This window comes from Drosophila hydei, unplaced genomic scaffold (genome assembly GCF_003285905.1).
Source record: "Drosophila hydei strain 15085-1641.00,03,60 unplaced genomic scaffold, DhydRS2 tig00008116-arrow-pilon, whole genome shotgun sequence".
Lineage (NCBI taxonomy): Eukaryota > Metazoa > Arthropoda > Insecta > Diptera > Drosophilidae > Drosophila > Drosophila hydei.
This window is the reverse complement of record NW_022045829.1, coordinates 2798941-2819863: the sequence shown is the minus strand read 5'-3', so window position 1 is coordinate 2819863 and position 20923 is coordinate 2798941. Positions and strand designations below refer to the sequence as shown.

The 20923-nt window shown below is 38.9% G+C and overlaps 2 protein-coding genes across 3 annotated transcripts in view; one reads left to right on the top strand and one right to left on the bottom strand.

The window, feature by feature from the left end:
• Positions 1–150: 150 nt before the first annotated feature.
• Positions 151–4036, top strand: LOC111600377 (DNA mismatch repair protein spellchecker 1). Its single transcript, XM_023316454.2, has 6 exons — positions 151–364; positions 426–475; positions 543–1333; positions 1388–2472; positions 2531–2763; positions 3196–4036. The coding sequence occupies exons 1-6, from the start codon at positions 316–318 to the stop codon at positions 3742–3744; spliced, it is 2757 nt and encodes a 918-aa protein (XP_023172222.1). The 5' UTR covers positions 151–315; the 3' UTR covers positions 3745–4036.
• Positions 4037–5299: 1263 nt separating this feature from the next.
• Positions 5300–20923, bottom strand: part of LOC111600343 (voltage-dependent calcium channel subunit alpha-2/delta-3) — a 71259-nt gene continuing 55635 nt past the window's right edge. The window contains exons 1-11 of one of the 2 annotated variants that reach the window (XM_030224696.1): positions 17979–19167; positions 9527–10856; positions 9287–9463; positions 9150–9227; positions 8715–9091; positions 8505–8656; positions 7942–8447; positions 7640–7882; positions 6598–6691; positions 6106–6530; positions 5300–6042 (exon numbers count right to left, since the gene is read on the bottom strand). In XM_030224696.1, coding sequence (XP_030080556.1) covers positions 5929–6042; positions 6106–6530; positions 6598–6691; positions 7640–7882; positions 7942–8447; positions 8505–8656; positions 8715–9091; positions 9150–9227; positions 9287–9463; positions 9527–10856; positions 17979–18145 — 3663 coding nt within the window. In that variant the 5' untranslated portion in view covers positions 18146–19167 and the 3' untranslated portion in view covers positions 5300–5928. Of the gene's footprint in view, positions 6043–6105; positions 6531–6597; positions 6692–7639; positions 7883–7941; positions 8448–8504; positions 8657–8714; positions 9092–9149; positions 9228–9286; positions 9464–9526; positions 10857–17978; positions 19168–20923 lie in introns of those variants that run through there. The other variant, XM_030224697.1, reaches the window with a different exon arrangement.

Below are 20923 nucleotides of genomic sequence, written 5' to 3'. Positions count from 1 at the left end.
AGATGTTCTTATTGCTCTTATGTTGATTAATTTCATTCTCAATGATACGCTAAAACAGCTTTGGTAATATATAAAATATTATGTATGCACTTATTTAGATTAAATATTGTAGGTTTGATTAAATAAAAGTAGGCAGCGCAGTAATCACAACATATGCTAGCACGTGTCATTCCACTATTTGCAATTTGTTCCAGCTAGTGTTTTAGTGCCGTCCTTTACCAACACTAGTTCAGTTGCGCGTCGTTCGTCCAAAGTGGCGCGTTAATTAATAAATTGTTTAAAACAAAGTGTTGAAGATCTACTGAAAGCCGTTAAATGGAAGGAAAATCAATAGTTAGCAGGCAGGAGCCGGTGCTGCGCATAGGTGAGTAAACAAAAACTTCGTATTTTAATGATTAATTATAGCAAAAGCCTCCGCTGAACAGATACAAATGCGCGTCGCAATTTTATCAAATTCCACAAGAAGCTCGGCGAGGTAAGTGGAAATTGTTTAGCTTTGATTTAATTGACTTAATTAACATATTAGAATGTACTTGCAATAGAAACCGAGCACAACCGTCAGATTTTATGATCAAACCGATTGCTATACAGTGCACGGCAGCGATGACTGCGAGCAGGTGGCCAAAATTGTTTACAAATCCACGGCATATGTGCACAAGCTGCTGCCGGACGACAAACAGGAGACGCTGCAGTATGTGGCCATGTCCAAGGTTAACTTCGAGCTGGCCGTGCGTGAACTGCTACTCGTGCGCAATTTGCGTGTCGAGGTTTATGTTAAACACGATGATTGGCAGCTGGAATACCGCGGCTCTCCGGGCAATCTGCTTCAATTCGAAGACATTTTGTTTGCCAATAAGGAGGTGCTCGTGGGCAACAGCATAATGTCGCTGCAAATCAAATTGGAGGGCGGTACACAGCGGCGTGTGGGCGTGGCCGCTGTCGAGCAAAACGATTGCACATTCCAGCTGTTCGAGTTTGTGGACGATGACTTCTTTACCGAACTGGAAGCCACCGTGGTGCTGTTAGGGCCTAAAGAATGCCTCTTGCCGGCAGCGGATGGCGAATACGCGGCTGTAAAGGCCTTGCTGGAGCGCAATGGTGTCATGAGTACGGTGTCCAAACGGGGCAGCGCCGCTGAGCGCAATGATCTGCTGCAGGACCTGAATCGCCTGCTGCGCTTTGCCAAGGGCCAGCAGGAGGATGCGAACGGACTGAAGGAACTGCAAATGAAATTGGCAGCCGAGGCATTGCGTGTGGCCATCAAGTATTTGGATTTAATTAACGACGCCGGCAACTTGGGGCACTACGAACTCAAGCAGTTGGATCTGAAGCGGTGTGTAGAAAATAAAATCGTTAATGTAAAAATGAATTAAAATATTTGTTTTAGCTTTGTGCATTTGGACTCCGCTGCTGTGGCCGCTCTCAATTTAATGCCTAATCCGGGCACACATCCATCCATGCCGTCGTATCGCTGGCAGAGCATATTGGGCGTCCTGGATCATTGTCGAACGCCGCAGGGCCATCGTCTGATGGCTCAGTGGGTGAAGCAGCCGTTGCGCAGCTCAGAGATACTCAACGATCGACATAACATCGTGCAGTGCCTGCTGGAGTCGCCAGAGACACTAGACACGCTGAGTCTGGACTATTTGAAGCGTATACCAGATATCCTAATGCTCACCAAAAAACTGATGCGTCGCAAGGCAAATTTACAGGATCTATTTCGCATTTATCAGGTCATTTTGCGCACGCCGAAAATTCTACAGTTGCTGCTGACTCTGGGAAACAGCACAGTGCAGAGTGTGCTCTGTGCGCCCTTCAAAAGTTTTCTGGAAGATCTAACAGGTCTGAAGCAGATGGTAGAGCAGGTGGTTGACTTTGAGGCCATTGAGAAGGGCGAGTATTTGGTAAAGAGCACATTCGATAGTCGCCTAATGAATCTACAGGACACCATGACAGAGTTATATGGCAAAATGGAAAAAATACGCAACAAATGCAGCGAGGAACTTGATCTGGATGGCAAACTCGTCAAGTTGGAAAACGTAGCCAAGTTGGGTTATCATTTGCGCACCACAATCAAAGATGATTCGGTGCTGCGCAAGAACAAAAACTTTCGTATTGTGGATGTGATTAAGGGCGGTGTACGCTTCACCTCCGACAAGCTGGAAGGCTATGCAGATGAGTTCACCAGTTTCCGCACGCGTTACGAGGAGCAACAGCAGTCAATTGTCGAGGAGATCATCCAAGTGGCCGTGGGCTATGCAGCGCCGCTAACTTCATTAAATAATGAGCTCGCCCAGCTGGATTGTTTGGTCAGTTTTGCCATAGCAGCACGTAGCGCTCCAACGCCCTATGTGCGGCCAAAGATGCTGCCCGAGGGCGCTGGCCAGCTGCTGCTCGAGGATGTGCGTCATCCGTGCCTTGAGCTGCAAGAGCATGTTAGCTTCATAGCCAATAGCGTGGATTTTGAGAAGGGTACGACATCTGTATCGCTCTTTTAACTACCTTATAACTGACATTTGTTTTGCGACAGATATTTGCAACATGTTCATCATAACCGGTCCAAATATGGGCGGAAAAAGCACCTATATACGCTCTGTGGGCACAGCTGTTCTAATGGCCCATGTTGGCGCCTTTGTGCCTTGCAGTGTAGCTAACATCAGCATGGTTGACTCCATACTGGGACGCGTTGGCGCCAGTGACAATATTATTAAGGGCCTGAGCACATTTATGGTGGAGATGATTGAAACTTCTGGCATTATCAGGGTGAGTCACGAAACTTCTATATCAATATAAACACATCTTTGTCCTGCTGTTTTGAAATATATAAATCATGCTCTAATTGCCAAAATTGAGATCAATATTTATAAATATAGACGCATGGCTCCGCCGCCACCACCATACAAATCTGTTCCATTTTGGTTCTGGGAGCTCCAATTCAATAATTATTGAATTGGTTCTCTGTTAAGTTCTGACCTACGCCTGGCTTACCTTTCCAAGACCTTGCCAACTGTGTTCTAAGCACGGCTCTTATTTTATGCTTTCTAAAAGCCCAATCCAAATGTTTATTCTGTTGGTTGGAATTTACAAATCCCTGCAATCTGTGTTCCCCGACTAGAATTTAAACAAGTCGTAAATGAGTATTCTTAAAGCCAACTTTATTATACATCAAGTTTAATATATGTTTTTTAAATGCAGACCGCAACGGATAAATCGCTGGTGATCATCGATGAGCTGGGACGCGGCACATCCACCTATGAGGGCTGCGGCATAGCCTGGTCCATAGCCGAGCATCTGGCCAAGCAAACAAAATGCTTTACACTTTTTGCTACGCACTTCCACGAGATAACCAAGCTGGCCGAAACGCTGTCCACGGTGAAGAACTGTCACATGGCTGCCGTTGCAGACGACGATAACTTTACGCTGCTGTACCAGGTGCGACCTGGTGTAATGGAGAAGAGCTTTGGCATACAGGTGGCACGACTGGCCAATTTTCCCGAGCACGTGGTGCAAAATGCCCAAGAGGTGTACAACGAATTCGAGGATGAGCACGCGGGCAAACAGAACGAGGCGGATAAAGCGCTGTTGGACAAAATACAAGTGGCCATAGAGCAGCTATCGACGGCTGGCAACAATACTGAGATCAATGTGGAGGATCTGACACAGCTGGTGGCACAATTTGCCAAGGATATTAAGCAGCTGGACAGTGATTATTTTAAGTCTGTGTTAGCCAGCAGCGAGGCCTAGGCCAAGCCGTGCTGATTAGCTGTAAAGAAGAGATTATAAATTCTATATAGTATTCATAAACAAGAGCCTTCCATCCATCAAGTCTTATACATTTATTATTTAAACATTTATTGGTCTTTTGTTTCTTATTAGCTGTAAAATTGTTTTTTTTTTTCTTTTTCATTTAGTGAATAAGATTTGTGTCTCAGTTTTAAACCGTTTCTGTTTTAAACACCAAAATTTTGCCGCACTAATGCATTGCGCTAATGAAATCATAAATAATTTCTTTAATTTACTTTTTAAATTTTATCTTTAGCGTTTGTTTAGTTAAGTGGACTTTTTTGTATTACATATATATATATATATATATATATATATATATATGTATATATATATAGATAGTTATGTTTAAACATGGCTGAATGTTCAATTTCAATTCCATGCGAATTACCATTTGTGGTTTTATTATTACATCTTACAACGTTTAAACACTCCAAAAAATAAATATTGTATTAGTTCGCGTAAACGGTTTAAGTTTTAGTGTTTTGTTTTTATATTTTTATTATTTATTAGTTGTAAATTACATTTAATAGTTAACTGTTTGTGTTTTTAAAATTTTCCGTCTTCATTTTGATTTCAATAATGTTTCAAATTCCATAAGAAACTGAATTTAAAAAACATCTCACCCTCGCGCACACACTTTCGTACTTTCGCACGCTGCTCTGCCATCAAAATTTTTACTTTTCTATGCATAAATTCATCAAATGTTTCGAAATACGATACAAAGGCAATTAGGTTGGTATTTTGTGTTTTGTTTTTGGTATTTTTTGTTGTTGCTTGTGTAAATGTTGTTGAATTTTGCTTAGCTAACAAAAATCGGTACAGTTATTGTGCAACTTAACTGAGGTTCTTGAAATAAGTATTGCATACTTTTCAGGTGGTCCTATTTAAAAAATACCCCTGCAGTAGGATAGGCTGAGATTTGGATGCTGTTTTAAGGACTTTTTTTTTAACTATGGCAATTTTGGGTATTGTTGAAATTGGTTGATAAAGTTTTGGTTATGAAATAGAGGCCGTAATTTGATTGCTTGAAAACATTATCGGGTATTATCTCCTTTTAAAAGCAGGTATATTATAGTTTTGACTATAATTAATTAGCTTTGGGCTTCAGCTCTTAACTATATTGTTTATGAATCGACATCGGACCACTCTATATATTATATATACTTCTACACCTTTTCTCAATCTTTATTTAGAGTTCTCAATGTCTTTCTGCAAGGGTCTTTAGATATTCGACTCCACCGAAGACAACTTTCATTTTAGTGCATATTTTCATTATTTAAAAAACAAAATACAATAAAATCGTAACAAATACTTGGTACATTATTACAATACATATACAAAAAACCATATATAAACTTTGAATAGCCGTTAACAAAATATCTATATAAACATTGAATACACCACGCCTCATATATATAATAGTATATAAATATAATAATAATATTTATCTTGTTAAAAAATCCGTTTGATTGTTTACGAAAAAGCTAATGAATTTTGCAAGACGTCTCCATGTACATTATATATATATATTTATCGGTTGGGCCAAAGGGACGAAATTGTGTATTTAGTGTCTCTCTGTGTGTGTGTGTGTATCTCATCTAAGTTTACATTCCATCGCGTTTGTAAAAAATCAACTAATTTTATAAAATTACAAAAATAATTGTTATTTGAATTATTTTTGTTTACACTTTGTTTTGTTTTCATAGTTTTAGTTAATATTTGGCATTGGTATTTACCGTTGTTTAAACTATCCAAAATAGTTAATGAAACGTGGGCGTTTTAGCTAGTATAAAACTTAAATTTCATTCCAAAGTTTTTCATAAGAGCTAAAGAATTCGGTTTGAAATTATATAAATTAGGAAATAGAATTTAGGAGCTGCTTGTAACATATTCCTCTCCCTTTTCGCATTTACCTCCTCCTTAACATTTGGCGTATTTTATAAGTCTAAAAGTTGAAATTTGTTTTTGGATTTTCTTTTTGTTGTTGCTAAACTTGCTTAAGATTGTGCTTTGTTTTGGTTTTTTGTTGTTGTTAAACATTTGACTAGAATTGTACTACACAATAGTTTACAATCTAAAAACAAACAGATCGCATTAGTATATATACTATATATATGTATATATATGTATAGATTGTATAAACTAGACGCGCATAAAGCAGCGCGTCAAGTAAAACATCAAAATTATGGTCAGCGGCAGCAGCTGAAGCGTCAGACCCAGCCGCGAGGCGTTGCCGCAATAGGTGAAAAGTTCCTCCTAGAAACAAATGTTTATATAATAAAATATTTATGTAAAGCCAATATCATGTGCTTCACTCACATCCTCGTGCTCCGTGAAACACTCCTCGATGCGTCGTCTATCGTAGAAACTCATATTTAGTTTGTAGCAGGGAAATTCCTCCTCGTAGTCGGTTATGCGCTGTGGTTCGGTGGTTAGGCGTACACTGCGAGATGGCATCAGCACCTTGACCACCACCATTACCAGATTCGAGTTGGGGATTTTCTTAACCAGAAACGGACGCGTCGATGGCACATCTATGATGTCATTGATGCCCACCAAGGCGGAGGGTTGCAGCGCGTATAGTGTGGAGCGCATGTCGCACGGCTTGTAAATCGGTTCCGGCTCGGGCTCATGGAATATCGCCTCTCCATCGTCGCCATCATCCTTGGGCTTTACCGCCGATGGTGAATTAATATTGTCCACGGCAACATACTCATCCTCAATATTGTCCAAGTACTCCAGAACTAATCGACCATAGAAATTATATTTTTAGTTAATGAAAATTGGGTCTGGCTTTAATTGTGTACTTACAGGGCGCTCCATCCACCCACCATTTAACTCTTTGGTAGTGCCAGAATACCTGCGCTATAAGCCACTTCCAAAGTAGACCCAGCACTTGCAGCGGCTGTCATGTATGAAGAAATTATATAGATTATCTAGTCTTTCAAGGAAGAGTCGTAGTCTAGTCTTTCAAGGAAGAGTCGTAGTCTAGTCTTTCAAGGAAGAGTTTAGTCTAGTCCCTCAAGGAAGAGTCTAGTCTAGTCCCTCAAGGAAGAGTCTAGTCTAGTCTTTCAAGGAAGAGTTTAGTCTAGTCTTTCAAGGAAGAGTCTAGTCTAGTCTTCCAAGGAAGAGTCTAGTCTAGTCTTTCAAGGAAGAGTCTAGTCTAGTCCCTCAAGGAAGAGTCTAGTCTAGTCTTTCAAGGAAGAGTCTAGTCTAGTCCCTCAAGGAAGAGTCTAGTCTAGTCTTTCAAGGAAGAGTCTAGTCTAGTCCCTCAAGGAAGAGTCTAGTCTAGTCTTTCAAGGAAGAGTCTAGTCTAGTCTTTCAAGGAAGAGTCTAGTCTAGTCTTCCAAGGAAGAGTCTAGTCTAGTCTTTCAAGGAAGAGTCTAGTCTAGTCCTTCAAGGAAGAGTCTAGTCTAGTCCCTCAAGGAAGAGTCTAGTCTAGTCCCTCAAGGAAGAGTCTAGTCTAGTCTTTCAAGGAAGAGTTTAGTCTAGTCTTTCAAGGAAGAGTCTAGTCTAGTCTTCCAAGGAAGAGTCTAGTCTAGTCTTTCAAGGAAGAGTCTAGTCTAGTCTTTCAAGGAAGAGTCTAGTCTAGTCTTTCAAGGAAGAGTCTAGTCTAGTCCCTCAAGGAAGAGTCTAGTCTAGTCTTTCAAGGAAGAGTCTAGTCTAGTCTTTCAAGGAAGAGCCTAGTCTAGACCCTCAAGGAAGAGTCTAATCTAGCCTCTCAAGGAAGAGTCTAGTCTAGACCTTCAAGGAAGAGCCTAGTCTAGACCCTCAAGGAAGAGTCTAGTCTAGTCCCTCAACCAGTCTAGTTTTCCCCAAACTAAATATCAAGACTTTCACATCGTTAACTCACATGCAGTAAACTGTGTCCTTCGCTGAGGGTTGTTGGCTCCACTTTACATAGTTCCTGGTAGTCATAGACCTCGATGCTTTTGAAGATGCCCTTCTGAACCATGGCGGCCATGACATCGCCATGGAATTCGCCAAAGAATTTGCCCGTCGTATTTATGTTTTGGCCCACGACAATGTACGCATTATTATCGATTACAGCACAATCGATGCCGTCATCCGTGCAGATGGGCAGGCATTTGTCGCACTGTTCATGGGAAAAGAAAATCGAAGATCAATTTGATTAGTTAAGTAGTCTATACTCACATTATCCACGGCTGTTATGTTGAAGAAGCGTTCCCACATGCGCGCATGTGAGAACTGGAAACCGACTACGCAGGCGGGCGCCTCTTTGCCGCCATCTCGCGGAAAGATGGCGTGCGAGGCGGTCACCTTAAGATCGCTGTCTTCGAGCGGATCGTTGTAGTGCTTGACCGAGTAGACAAAGCTTTCGGTATTCTCCTGATGATGCTGCAGTATAGCGCTCTTGTACCAGGTCTCATCAATGGCTGTCGTATGGTAATCGCCGAATTCCTGATCCGTATCCACCTCCACCTCGCCAAAGATGAACTGCCAGCGTGTCAAGCCGCTCATGGTGGCCACAAACCTCAGTGTGGCGCCAAAGCGTTCAATTAGCTGTCGCTCCTGCTCGTTCTCAAACTTCCACTCGCCGTAGCTAAAGTTCGTCACCTTGGCATCGAAGATTAGCAGATGGACCAGCTCCTTGTTGCAGTAGTAGGCGTCATCGCCGAGCGTCTTGCGACCACAGTTCACTGAAATTGAAGGCGAGTTAGGGAGGATGTTCGATTGAGTGTGCCTGTAATGCTTACAGTCATCCTTGTCATCCCAATCGGATTCATCTTCGGCATACTGCTCTGGCCATTTCCAGTCGGGTTTCATCATCTTCTCCAAGAACTCGCGCAGCTCCGCTTCAGGCGTCTTGAATTCGTGTCCCTCCAGGTAGTGATACTTGCAATAGACCCTAGAAGTTGGGTTCAATTCGTAAGTCATGCTCATCACTTTGTATTACTTCCACCTACCAATCAGGATGCACTTTCCAGTTCTCGCCAATGAAGAATTCCGATATGTTGACCTTCATGTGTTTATTCTTGTCCACCTCATCGCCCACCTTGATCCAAGTCTTGCCATACTCACTGGGCATAACGATGCCCAGAGTAAAAGGTGTATTGGGCAAGGGAGCAAAGAAATAATCCTGTTTCTCCTCCGACACGCGCCGCATCTTATCATAATGGAACTTAACCGTAATGTCTCGAAATTCCTTGGCCTCATTGTGGACCATGGAGCTGCGTATGTTCAGAATGGATTCACCCGGTTCGCGGGGATTCTGATCCTCAAACAAATGCTCCACTTCGGTAAAATCAATGCTATTATAGTTGGGATTCATTTTGTTGTTGGACTGCAAAAAAGTCAATATAATTCAGGTTTTCGCTGCATTGGCAAAGAAGGGAGCTTACACCAAGGGGCCGTAAGTCCGGATGCAGCAGCACATAGCCATTGTTGGACACCACAAATGAGTAGCCATTGACACCCAGCTGCAGGGTAAAACGTTATTTTCAGAAGATTCGCTACTTAAACTACCTTGGCGACTTACCTTATAGGGTAACGTCAATTTGTCTATATCCTCGACGGGCACATCCGTGCCAGCAACGCCCAGGAGACGTGCGCGCCTTCTAGTGCTGTTTTCGTGCCGATAGGAGCGATCAAAGGCGGGCACACCGACGGCTATCATAAGACGCGGTCGTCGTTCATTTGAGTTCAAAGGATCGTACTGCAAGGAGGAAGTCCTTCGTTAAATAAGTTCGGTTACCTTTTGATTGCCACGCGAACAAACCGTTTTATCTGTAAACGCATGCGTCCAGGTGGGCGGATGCTGTTCATTTTGCAGCACCAGAGGCGTGGCTATGACATCGACATACTTGAGCACCTCCTCGTGTACCTCATCCAGGGTTTGAACATGCGAGTAGTAGCCACGATTCAAGCAAGCCATCCACTGAATCTCCCGCACCTTGGTCACCTCCTTGCCCAGCAGATAAGTAAAGAGGCGCACATTCATGCGTGAAGTGCCGTTCTCTCCATTGCCCCAGTTGTACTTCTCGAAGACGTCCGTAGTATTGCCCGCCACGCCATCGGTGACCAGCATTATGGCCTGGTTGCACGTGGAGGTCTCGTTGCATCTTCGCTTCACGTAGTAGTTGCGTAGTATTTGGAAGGCCTGTTCGTAGGCGAGCGTCAGGTTCGCATACCCCTCGGGATCGTCCAGTTCGGCTATGGCCGAATTGAAGACATCGATATTCTCTGGTGTGGCCTGCACCAAAGCGTCCTTGAAGCAGGGTATGATGCCCTGCACCTCGTTCGAGTACCGAAAAATGGTGAAGAAATCGTTGTTGGAGAATGTGTCCAATATGCTGCGAATGGTGAACTTGGCCACATGATGGCGATGGCCAGTCATTGAGCCCGAGTGATCCAGCAGTATGACAATATCCTTGGAGCATGTGGCCGTCTCTATATACCACGAGCGCTTGCGACAGTCGTACGTATCTGCATCCAGTTTATTGACCCGCGAGTCGTACCACTGGGCGGCGGGATAGTGACGCAATATGCCCGTATCCGAGCCGAAATATTGCCAAGACAGGGCAGGATCGGACTGGTAATTCTGGCGGAACACCTCATCTAGATACTCCGACCATTGTATAGTCTTCAGCACATGCGGCGCACGGTCCCAGACATTGGAGGGCACGTGCACCGAGCTGTGCTCCGTGTCCACCGAAATATTGTAGAAATGTGTATCCGGATTCAACATCATTTCGCGATACATAAAGGCATACTTCTGCACATTGGCCTCCAGCTCCTCCGAGCTGTTGCCATTGAACGGCGAGTACTTGCTCGAGTAGTAGGTGAAGTTGGCCTCCGCATAGGTCAGATTGAAGTCGAAATTCTCATTGACGCTCTCAGCCTTCTCCTGTATGCAGCGCACAGCGTCCATTTTACGCGCCAGCATTTTACCCACGTTCGCAGTTATCGATTTGATCAGTTCGGTGCCATTCTTGAGCTCAACCCGAGCATTGTATTCCTTGTATTTCTCTTTGATCTGCTGCGATTTGGTTATCTTCTGGGCCAGCAGGAATAGCTCGTCTCCGAACTGGGTTGCCCATTTGCCGACGCTGCAAAAGCAAAAAAACGCGCAAGCATTAGAAAACTAAATGAAATTTATATTATTTGATATAATTTAGAAGAAGAAATGAGAGCTATTGACACATGAGCTGCCCAGCCAAAGTGTGGGAGAGCTAATAATGGGTGTGAAGATAAAGGAAATAGAAGAGATCTTTGGTGTGAATATCAACCACTAGGAAGTTAAGTGGAGGAACCACAAGTCCTTAGGCTATGACTACTTCAAGCAGACGAACTACCCCTAAAATATTTGCTTATATAGCTTATGGACTCCACCAAATGAAAGTTTCAATAATTATGGACGAAGTACTGAATATCAATCAATATAAATATATATGCTTTATGGTACAAGAGTTGCTCGATTTCTATATTCAAATGTTTCATTTCGCCCACTCTGGGTTTTTCTTTGCCATACATCTATTTCTTCTTCCTCGCACTTCCTTTTAAATTCAAATAGTCTGGCAACGCCAATGGGTAAACGTCACAGCTGCCCCGAAAAGAAATGTCAACCACCTGTCGACGTGCAAGTACAGCAAGGCCACTAATTTAATTAGCTCACATGTCAGACACGAGTGTGTTGGTAACGAGCGCGGCTAAAGAGGTGTTCATGTGTGTGCGTGTGTGCGTGTGTGCCTGTGTGTGCGCTAAAGAAAGTAGCCAAGCCAAAGGTAGCCTAAGCAGCAGCGCAGTCAACGCTGCGACGTAGGCAACGAACATAAACAGCTGTGCTTGCCGTTTGCTGAAGTATGGGTGTGTCAGAGTGGGAGAGAATAAGTGGCAGAGCGGCTGTGTATGTGTGTGAGAAATCAACAAGTGCCCAGCCAATGCGCGCGCAGACTTTCGCTAAAAGCTCTTAAATGTGAAAAGCTCTTAAGGAGAATATGCTCTTAAGTAGAATATGCTCTTAAATTAATGAGGGCGCTATAAAAACAATTATATTAGTCGAACGCAATTAAAACTACCATAACAATACATATGTATAAAAATATATTTAGATTTATAATACTTTAATTTTGTGAATGTGGAAATGATTCATGTAAAAATTCATTATTTTCGGAAATACAATAAAGACATATAGATAATATATAAATACATTATAGGAGAAAGATCATTTATGAGTTCAATTTGTATATATATTAAAAATTTCAAATATCTATAGTTTTAAATAATGTATTACTAGCTGCATTTATATATTTAATGTTATATTTAAATAAAGAGAAAATAAATATTAATTGATGAAAATTACATATATTATAATTATAATACAGAAAATAAAGATTAGGTTAATGAGAATTACAGTGAAGAGTCATATTATAAAGTAAAAGAATTACAGACGTAAAGAGAGAGAGAATAAGACATCAAGGCAAGAGAAAATGTGAAGAAAGTTTGGGCAAAGATAAAGAGAGGAAGAATAAACGAGTGGGCACAGTGGATCGCGCAAGAAGCAGAATTACAGATCGACATTTAATACAACTTTTGGGAGATCAAGGAAAAGGGGCGAACAAGAATAAGAATTAGGAATTCAGTAAGGACAGACATAGACAAGAGTAGGAGAAGATTGTAAAAGAGCAAGAGGTGATTTTAAAGGTAATGAGAAAACTAAAAATAAGTAAATGGGTAGCAATAAATGAGCTGAAGCTAACAAAAGATTAGTAAAGTAGTAAAAATAGAAAGTGCTACCAAAGCGGAGTTATGGGAATGCAGTCCAGTGATATTTGATCAAATCGACACGAAGAAAAGACAAACTTGATAGAAACACGCAAACATTTCACACTTGCCAGCTCGCTAGAGGTTTACTTGCCTAAATCAGCCACGCTATGCTATGAGAATCACATGGAAAGGCGCTCTACACTACTTATTTGTACAGTTTTATGAGGCAAAACAACTGTTAGCAGTGCGAAAGTCATTTGTTTCAATCATCCATGCGCATAGCCAAACCAAAACCTCTCGTCTCTCTCTACTGAAATTTGAGAGCTCTCGTTCCATCTCGCTCGGCTCGCTGTCTTTCTCTTTCTATGCTATTGTGGCAGTGCCCCACTGGCGCCTTTGCCGCTTTGCCTTTGACATAGTTCAAGTGCCGCCCGCCGAACTCTCAGAACTCAAGTTTAATTGTTGTAGTTTTCTTGTTGCTGTTGCTGTTTTGTATTTCATTTTGGAGTTGTTCAATTAAATTTGCAACATTCCTTTGTGGCCAGCTGTGCTGGTGGTGCTGGAACAAACTCAGTCGTTATCTGCCACCGAATCGGACGACTCTTGTCTGGCTCGTGGGCGTTTGCTAGTTGAGTTTGCCAACTTTTTGCCTTTGTGTTGGAATTCTTTACATATCCACATATATATTTACTTTGTTTCATTTTTACGACTATTTTTGGGTTGGTGTGTGCAAATTTACATTGATTTTTTTATGGTCATTGTCTATTAATGTGCGCAATGCTTCAGTGCGAACAAAAAGAAGCGCATAAAATATTGCATTTGATATTCCACGAACACATAAATTATATATTATTTTGCCACTTAGTCACATTAAAGCTACATTTTGTGCTGTTGCCAGCAATAAATAAATTTGGTTTAAACTTGAATTTCGTTGGCTTCGAATTGGTCGAAGTTGAAATGAATTTATGTGGCCCACTTTGTTGTAGCCAACTCTTGAGCGAGAAAAGTGAATTTTAGTATAAATTAATGGAAAATTAGGCCTAAATGCCCGAGGCTTGGTTTCATTGTGGAGATAGAGCGATATGGCAAAGGTCAAATGGATTGGCAATTGATGAAAACTTGCTGGAGATGAGAAACGAGAAGTGTGGATTAGGCTTATGGATATTAGTAAAAAGTTGACTTGGCTCTTTGGGTATACGTAACTAGAGATATATAAGTAGATTATACGAAAAGTGAAAGGATTACTTAAGGATGTCTAACAATTAGATGGTATTAAGCAAGTGTGGCTTACGACTAGCTGAAACCAGAATGAGGGCATCAGATATGTTCAATATAAATATGAAAGGAACTAGTATTCGGGTTAAATTTCGTTCCGTCATTCAGTAAAGGTATCTAGAAGAAGTAGCGCTGTCTCACTCTTTCAAAAAATGTAAAAGCATGATCACCTTTTGGCCTCGACTAAGGCAATATTTTTTTCGAATCTAAAGACCACAATCAGGTTAGAACGCAATTATATTAAGCAAAGATGGAAAGAGAAAATTGAAAATAATTGACACAATAAGTATACAAAAAGGTACTAAAAAACCTCCAAACACAAAAGCATGAACCCCTTTAGCCTGGAATATGAGTTCTACAGACCAAATGAATCTGGTATGCCCAATCTAATAAGGTCACTATCCTCAGTTATTGCGGCTATCTATAAGTACAAATGATAATTCTCGCTACAATCGAAGATATAAATAGGACTACGAAAAGCAGACCTCCACTCCAAGCATACAAAACAATGAAATCTTTGGAATAAGCTGTACAGACCGAAAGAATTTAAATTTCAGAATCTAAAGATCGTTAAACGACGCAATATACCAAAAAGAAAGTCAGTTACTAAAATGGCTCCATTCCCTTTTTAATATCTTGAGATTACTTCGATGCAAGATTACAACAGCTGAAATTCTATAGTCAACTTTCTACTTCGCTGAAATAAACCACAGAATGGAATAGATCGCTTTGATTGCCTTGGCTATTCTGAAGAAAATTTAAACTTGATTTAATTAAATAAGGCCTAAATATTGACGCAGAATGTGAATGAAAATTATGAAAAATATTTAACTATATTGCTTAAAATTTGAATCAAGCTAAATTTCTTATGCCATTCAGCAAGCAACCGCTTTGTTCGAATATAATATATATACAATATCTTCTACATATAGAAACAAATATATATACACTATTTTTCTTACATATACACACATGAATATTCCCATCGTTTTCTATGCAAAATTTACTTTTAAAATATCAAAAACAAAAAACTGTCAAGCTCTAAATTATGATGCCCGACTTGAGCTGATTAAATTAAATATTTTTTATTGTTGCTAAGATATAAAATTATATTTATTATATATTATAAACAAAAACAAGCAAATTGCTTTCAGCCTGGTATTCCAACTGATGATATCATAGGGCATTTGGCAAGCCCCAAAATTATTATTAATCTGGCCAAATGCATAAATTGCTAAGTAATTATTACGTATACTATATTTTTATAATCCATTTGGAATATGAAGCATTAGCTAACGGTAATTCGTGGTCAGTGCATGTCAAAGTGTAATATTTAAACAATGTTAATTATATTGACTATTTGATTTAATTACATTGGCCCGCTGCTAATTGTATTTGCTTGTCCGTTTAGGCCAAGTGACACGCCTTTGCCTTTGCTGTTGCCTTTGCCCTTGCCAAACCTTTTTTCGCTTTTTGACAGCGTCAAATTAATAGAACGTCGACTTTTGAGGACATAGGGAGAGAGAGTTAGACGAAATGCCCCAATAAAATATGCATTACGCGTAAATAGACGTCTGTAGTACCTGCTGCGACTCCTCCCCAGAGCCAACATGTCAGACAAATAATTCTTTTATGTGACTTATGAAGATAACGAAAAGCAGGAGAAATAAGTAGCTAAAAGGTCGACGGCAGCTGCCGAAATTCTGGGCAAATACGCTGACGCACACACATAAGCAACCACACACACACACACACGCACACACACATGCGAGCGCTAAAATGAAAATTGGAAACAAAAGACAAAAGCGCCTAAAACACGCAACGGCCAAAAGGCAGCATAAAAAACGAGCGAAAATATTACAATAAGTTCGAGGCGACTTTTTGAGGCGCTACAAGCGTTGCCAAAAGGGGAAAACCACTAAAATTAAAGTAGGTATATAATATGAAAATAAATTAAAATTTTTATGTGGAACTAAGTTACGTTAATTAAATGTTAACCTAGTTACGATATTCATGTGATTTAATAAGGTTTTTGTTGCTGATAGAAGCTGCCAATCTAATGCCGCCTTATATACTAAAGTTTTGTAGAAGTATCTGTTTTTGTAATAAATATATATAGTACAGAGATAGCTAGACTTAAGCCTTAAATAATATGTCTTTAGATTACATTTCAAAGTGTAACCAAAAGTTTTAACAAGTTTTTATGTTGATTGAGTTACTATTAGAATAATATCTTATAAATGCTAAAGTTTAATTATTGCTTTGAAGTATTAAGCTATATTTAGATTAAGCTAAACCAATTACTATACTAACTAATTTCTTAACTATATTAATGTGGCAAGTGGTTGGTTGGTTGGTTGGAAATGCTCTCAAGTTGAATTGCTAATGGAATATTGTCTTGAAAATATAGTAAATGTTTAATGTATAGTTTTTCATTGCCTTTCACACTCGAAAGCTATAGATTATTTAAAGGACAAACTTGAACCAAATTTAATTTGAAATGTCATGAAATTATTGGAGTTGCAGGGGCTTATAGTAAGCTGAGAGATCTAATTAAGAGGCTTGCAACTTCGCTGCAAGTGAAAAGATAACTTAGATAACATAGTTAATAACAAAAGATAACATAGTTAAAGACTATTCGCATAATTAAAATTAGAGTTAGTTTATAACTAGTAGCTGATATAAGTATAGCAATCATTTTATTAGACTAATATTGAAATATTAAATATATTTACTATACAACTAGGTTTAAGTTCATCTGAGTTAATTTGTGAATGTGAATAGATTTACATTAAGTTTATCAGAGTTAAGTTATTGTAGTTAGTAACTAAAATAAGCCTAAGTTGGGTATTTTGATATTGAAACATTTTCTAAAGAATGTGTAAAGAATGTGCATGTTAATTTTAGTTAAGCTTAAGCGTATTTAGTTGACAATTGATTAAATCACTGCAAGGGTTTTAGTTTATGGTTATTACAATCTAATCTTGTAACTTTACTGAATTTATGTAGTTATTTGGCAGCTAATGTTGAAATATGAAAAAGCCAAACAAAGTTGAGCTAAGGATTGTAGAGATTGATTGAAGTATAAGCTTAAGTTTATTAAGTAACAAATACTAGCACTGCAGGGCACTGGTTTATGCTTTAACGCAATCTTATTTTTATTGTCTAGATTTTTTAACTAAAGATCAGTTTTTAATATTCACACAGTTTATGTAATACATACTTATTTTTGCAACTATCAAGATTAGTATTCATGGTATGTGGTTAGTATAAATATGGCATACAAGGTGGTAAACGTTTGATTACTTTAATATTAAATTTAACATTTAAATAAGTAAAACATCTTAATAAAACTATTTTGCCAATATATTAAGGATTGTTGGCGTTGATTTAAGTGGAAGTTAAAAAATTGGGTTAACTTAAGCTCATGAAAATAAAAGGTTACTAAATTTAAGTAAATATAAGTATTAAGTTAGCTATAAATGACATAAAAGCTGTTCGATTGTGTCGGGAAATATCTAAGGAAATTTTCATATAAGCACTAGAAAATGCGTGTTTGCTGTAATGTAAGCCTGGCTGTCAAGTTCAAGTGTCTTTCATATATCTATATTTACAACTTGGGTTTAACTATTAGTAAAGCTTTTGCTGAATTTATTTCTGTAACTATGTTATAGCTAGAATTTTTATATCTGAAGTTTCTCGCATATTTATGCTTCCTCTCGAGAGGATGCACAACAAAAAAATATGGTATCTGCGCCTTCAAATTCAAACAATTTGGCAAACAAGCCAGCCACACACACACACATACACACACATATGCATTAAGTTGACAGTGTCAATATTTGCTATAAGAGCAATAAATTGCCATTATCATAACGATGTGCGCCGCATACCCTGAAAATGCCTTTGGCCCACATGCCGAACGCATGACACGCAGCGCATTCTCAATAAGAAACGTGAGGTGGCTGCCAAAAACAAAAACAAAATCAACAAAAAATCAGCATAAAATGTACGAAAAATTAACGAGCGACGCGGGCGAGGCAGAGGGTAGCGGACAAATGTTCATGATGATGATGGTGATGTTGATGGGAAACACGCCCTTTAATGGACTTATGAACCCATTTGATAAAAAAGAAAAATCGAATTCAAATTTGATAAAAAATTTGACATTTTTGGCTTTTGCAACTTACGCTTCGTCCGCGGCGGAGGCGTGCACCATAAACGTGGAAGAGGCGGGGCCGGCATGCCGCGTTGCTGGGGGACCGCAAATGAGCAGCAATAACAGAGGCTGAGCGGCAAGAAATGCGGTCAAAATGACAGCAAAATGTGTCATCAACTTTTCGCATGTACCAAACATTTTGCTAGCATTTTTCAAACTTTTTTTGTTGTTCTTTGCTGGTTGTGCACAACCGAATTACACACAGACACACACACTCTCACACTCAGTTACTAACTCAGTGCATTTGCTACCAAATTTGGTATACAATTTTGGGTGGAGTCGCGACGTCAGCAGCGACGCCAACGCTGGCGCCACACGATTTCGTTGCTTTTTTTTCTACTTCAGTTATATTTTTTCCATCACATGCGGCGAATGCGTAATGTTTGTGAAGTATTGCATACAAGAATGGCGTTAAATTGAAATCTAGTTACGAAAAATTCTCATTTATATTGAATTGTTTTGTTGTTTTTCGGTTAAATTTATTTTCAGCTGAACAACGAATTTAGTTTTCCCTCAGCTGTGCGTTGAAATTTTCTATATATAAACTTTTGCTCTTAGTGCGGCGGGGCTACGTTTTGATTACACATATGGCACACTGTCGCGCGCGTTTGTATGTGTATGTTAATGTGTGTGTATAAGTATGTGTATTTATATATATATTTGTGTGTGTGTGTGTTGGTGTATGTGTGTTGTGGTGTGTCGAGTTGATCCGCTTGATTTTCGGCTACCGCCAACGTTGAAGAGCTGCGATTGACTAAAGTGGAAAAACACAAAAATTATTCTAAATGCTCCCAGGGAGAGAGCATGCGACTCTTGCCCTATTTATAGTTACGCTCTCTTACACGCACACATTCAGTCACTCTCTCTCTCTTTCGTCTGTTTACACTGGCCAGGCGGCTCAGCTGTTTTTGCTATCCTATATTGATTTTGTCATGAGGGATTCCACAGCTCCACACACAAAGGCATTCCGTTGCCTGCTGCTGCTTCTTCTACTTATTGCCTGCTATGCTTTGTGCCGCATATTCATAACAGAGCGCATATGCTATTCCCAGCGTAGCGACTCTCTTGCGCGTTATAAAGAAAGAGCACGAATTGCTATAAATATTAGTTTTATTATTTTTCTTTGGTCTTTTTTCATAGAAATTTAAAAGATATTCTATAAAAATGAAAAAAATTGTAAGTGCTCAGAATCAGTTAAATTTGTTATTTAATATTTTGCTCAGAAATTTTCCAATAATCTGATTTTTATATTATAGACGGTAAAATTGGGTTTCAAATATGCTGTAGGCCAACTTTATTTAGGCGCTAACTTGCCGGTTAATAGGCATTCAATCAAGTAGTTAATCAACGAGCCGTTTGAATAAAGAATATTTTTTTCTTAAGTAATTTATTTGTTCAGATATATTTATGCTGACTCAAAAAACTAAATTATATTTCGATATTTAAGATATTGCAAATTATAAGTTTTCCCCAATTTTTTTTTTATATTAAAAATATTGTATACAAAGAGATAATCAAATGTAACTATGCTCTTCTCGTATTTATTGAATTATTTGTTTCAGATATTTTTGTTGGCAAATTGTTTTTCGAAATTGAAAGAGCAATTAAATTTCTTAAATATCTGATGTACTTTATCCTTGATTAAACCCAAAAATTATGTGACCATTATTTATAAGATAATTTTTAACAGTTGAAAAATATAGTAAGATAAGCTCATTTCATTTAATTTAATTATATATACTATTTCATTTGATTTTAATTTTAATACAATTTTAAATTTTTCATATACGCTACGAGTTTTTTTATTATATAACAATGATTGTGCCTATAAATAATTAAAAAGCTGATATGCACATTTATATAAATCTTTTTTTCCGCTTTTCGAATATTAAAAAAATATTGATGGCATTTGTTGGTGCTGAAATCTCTAGTGCGCTTAACATATTTTCAATTAATATATAATATCAATTGCTGTTGAGATTCCAATTTAATTGATATGAATTACTGTTAAGCTCATTTAATACAATGATTTATTTATTTCCGTTTCCTGTTGCCGTTGCTAATGCTTCATAAATCCAAATTAGGCTGTGGCCATATTTTGGCGTCAATTCGCGGCAAAATCATTTTCATATTTCTCTATTCTACGCCAAACGCTCAGTGCGATAAATGAAATTACACACACATAATATACATAAATATATACATATAGACACTAATATATGCTTAGTTGAAGTATGCTTGCCTGGCATTGTCATGAAGACATGTAGACGAACGAAGTGCCTCAGCAGCCAGGCGAATGATGATGCTGTTGAGGTTAACTATGAGTAGGACGACAACGTGCTTAGTCAAATTTTTAATGAACTCAACAGCGTTTTACTTTTAAAAGCAGCACGAAACACAAAACTACAACAAACAGCTGCACAAGGATCACATTATGAAGGACACTTTTTAGTGCAGTCGCCTGCAGTTGGCAGACTACAAAGCAAGCCACAAGACATGGCTTGTCTGCGCCAGTCTGAAAGTGTATCACGGCGAGTTGTTAGCATTTGCTAGCCAATGTGGGGCAGTGAAGAATGAAGTATTAGTAATAAGCAGGAACAATTAGAATATGTGATCCATGTGATGTAGTTCTGCTCTGATTTATTTTCACTTTACAATGACGCCTTTATAGCCTTCCCGCGGCCCCATAATAAGAGTGCCATTCGCCTTCGTCTCTTCTTGATAAGCTGTAACAAGTTGTGAATCATATTTTTACTACAGCTTGTATATGCCAGAGCATTCATTTCGAAGCTTTCTATTTAGAGGAACATTAATCGTTTAGGTTTGTTTTCAAAACAAATATCTTTCTTATATCCTATTAAAAATATCGATATTCATATTCAAAATTTATAATTGTTTTTAACATCACAGAACAAC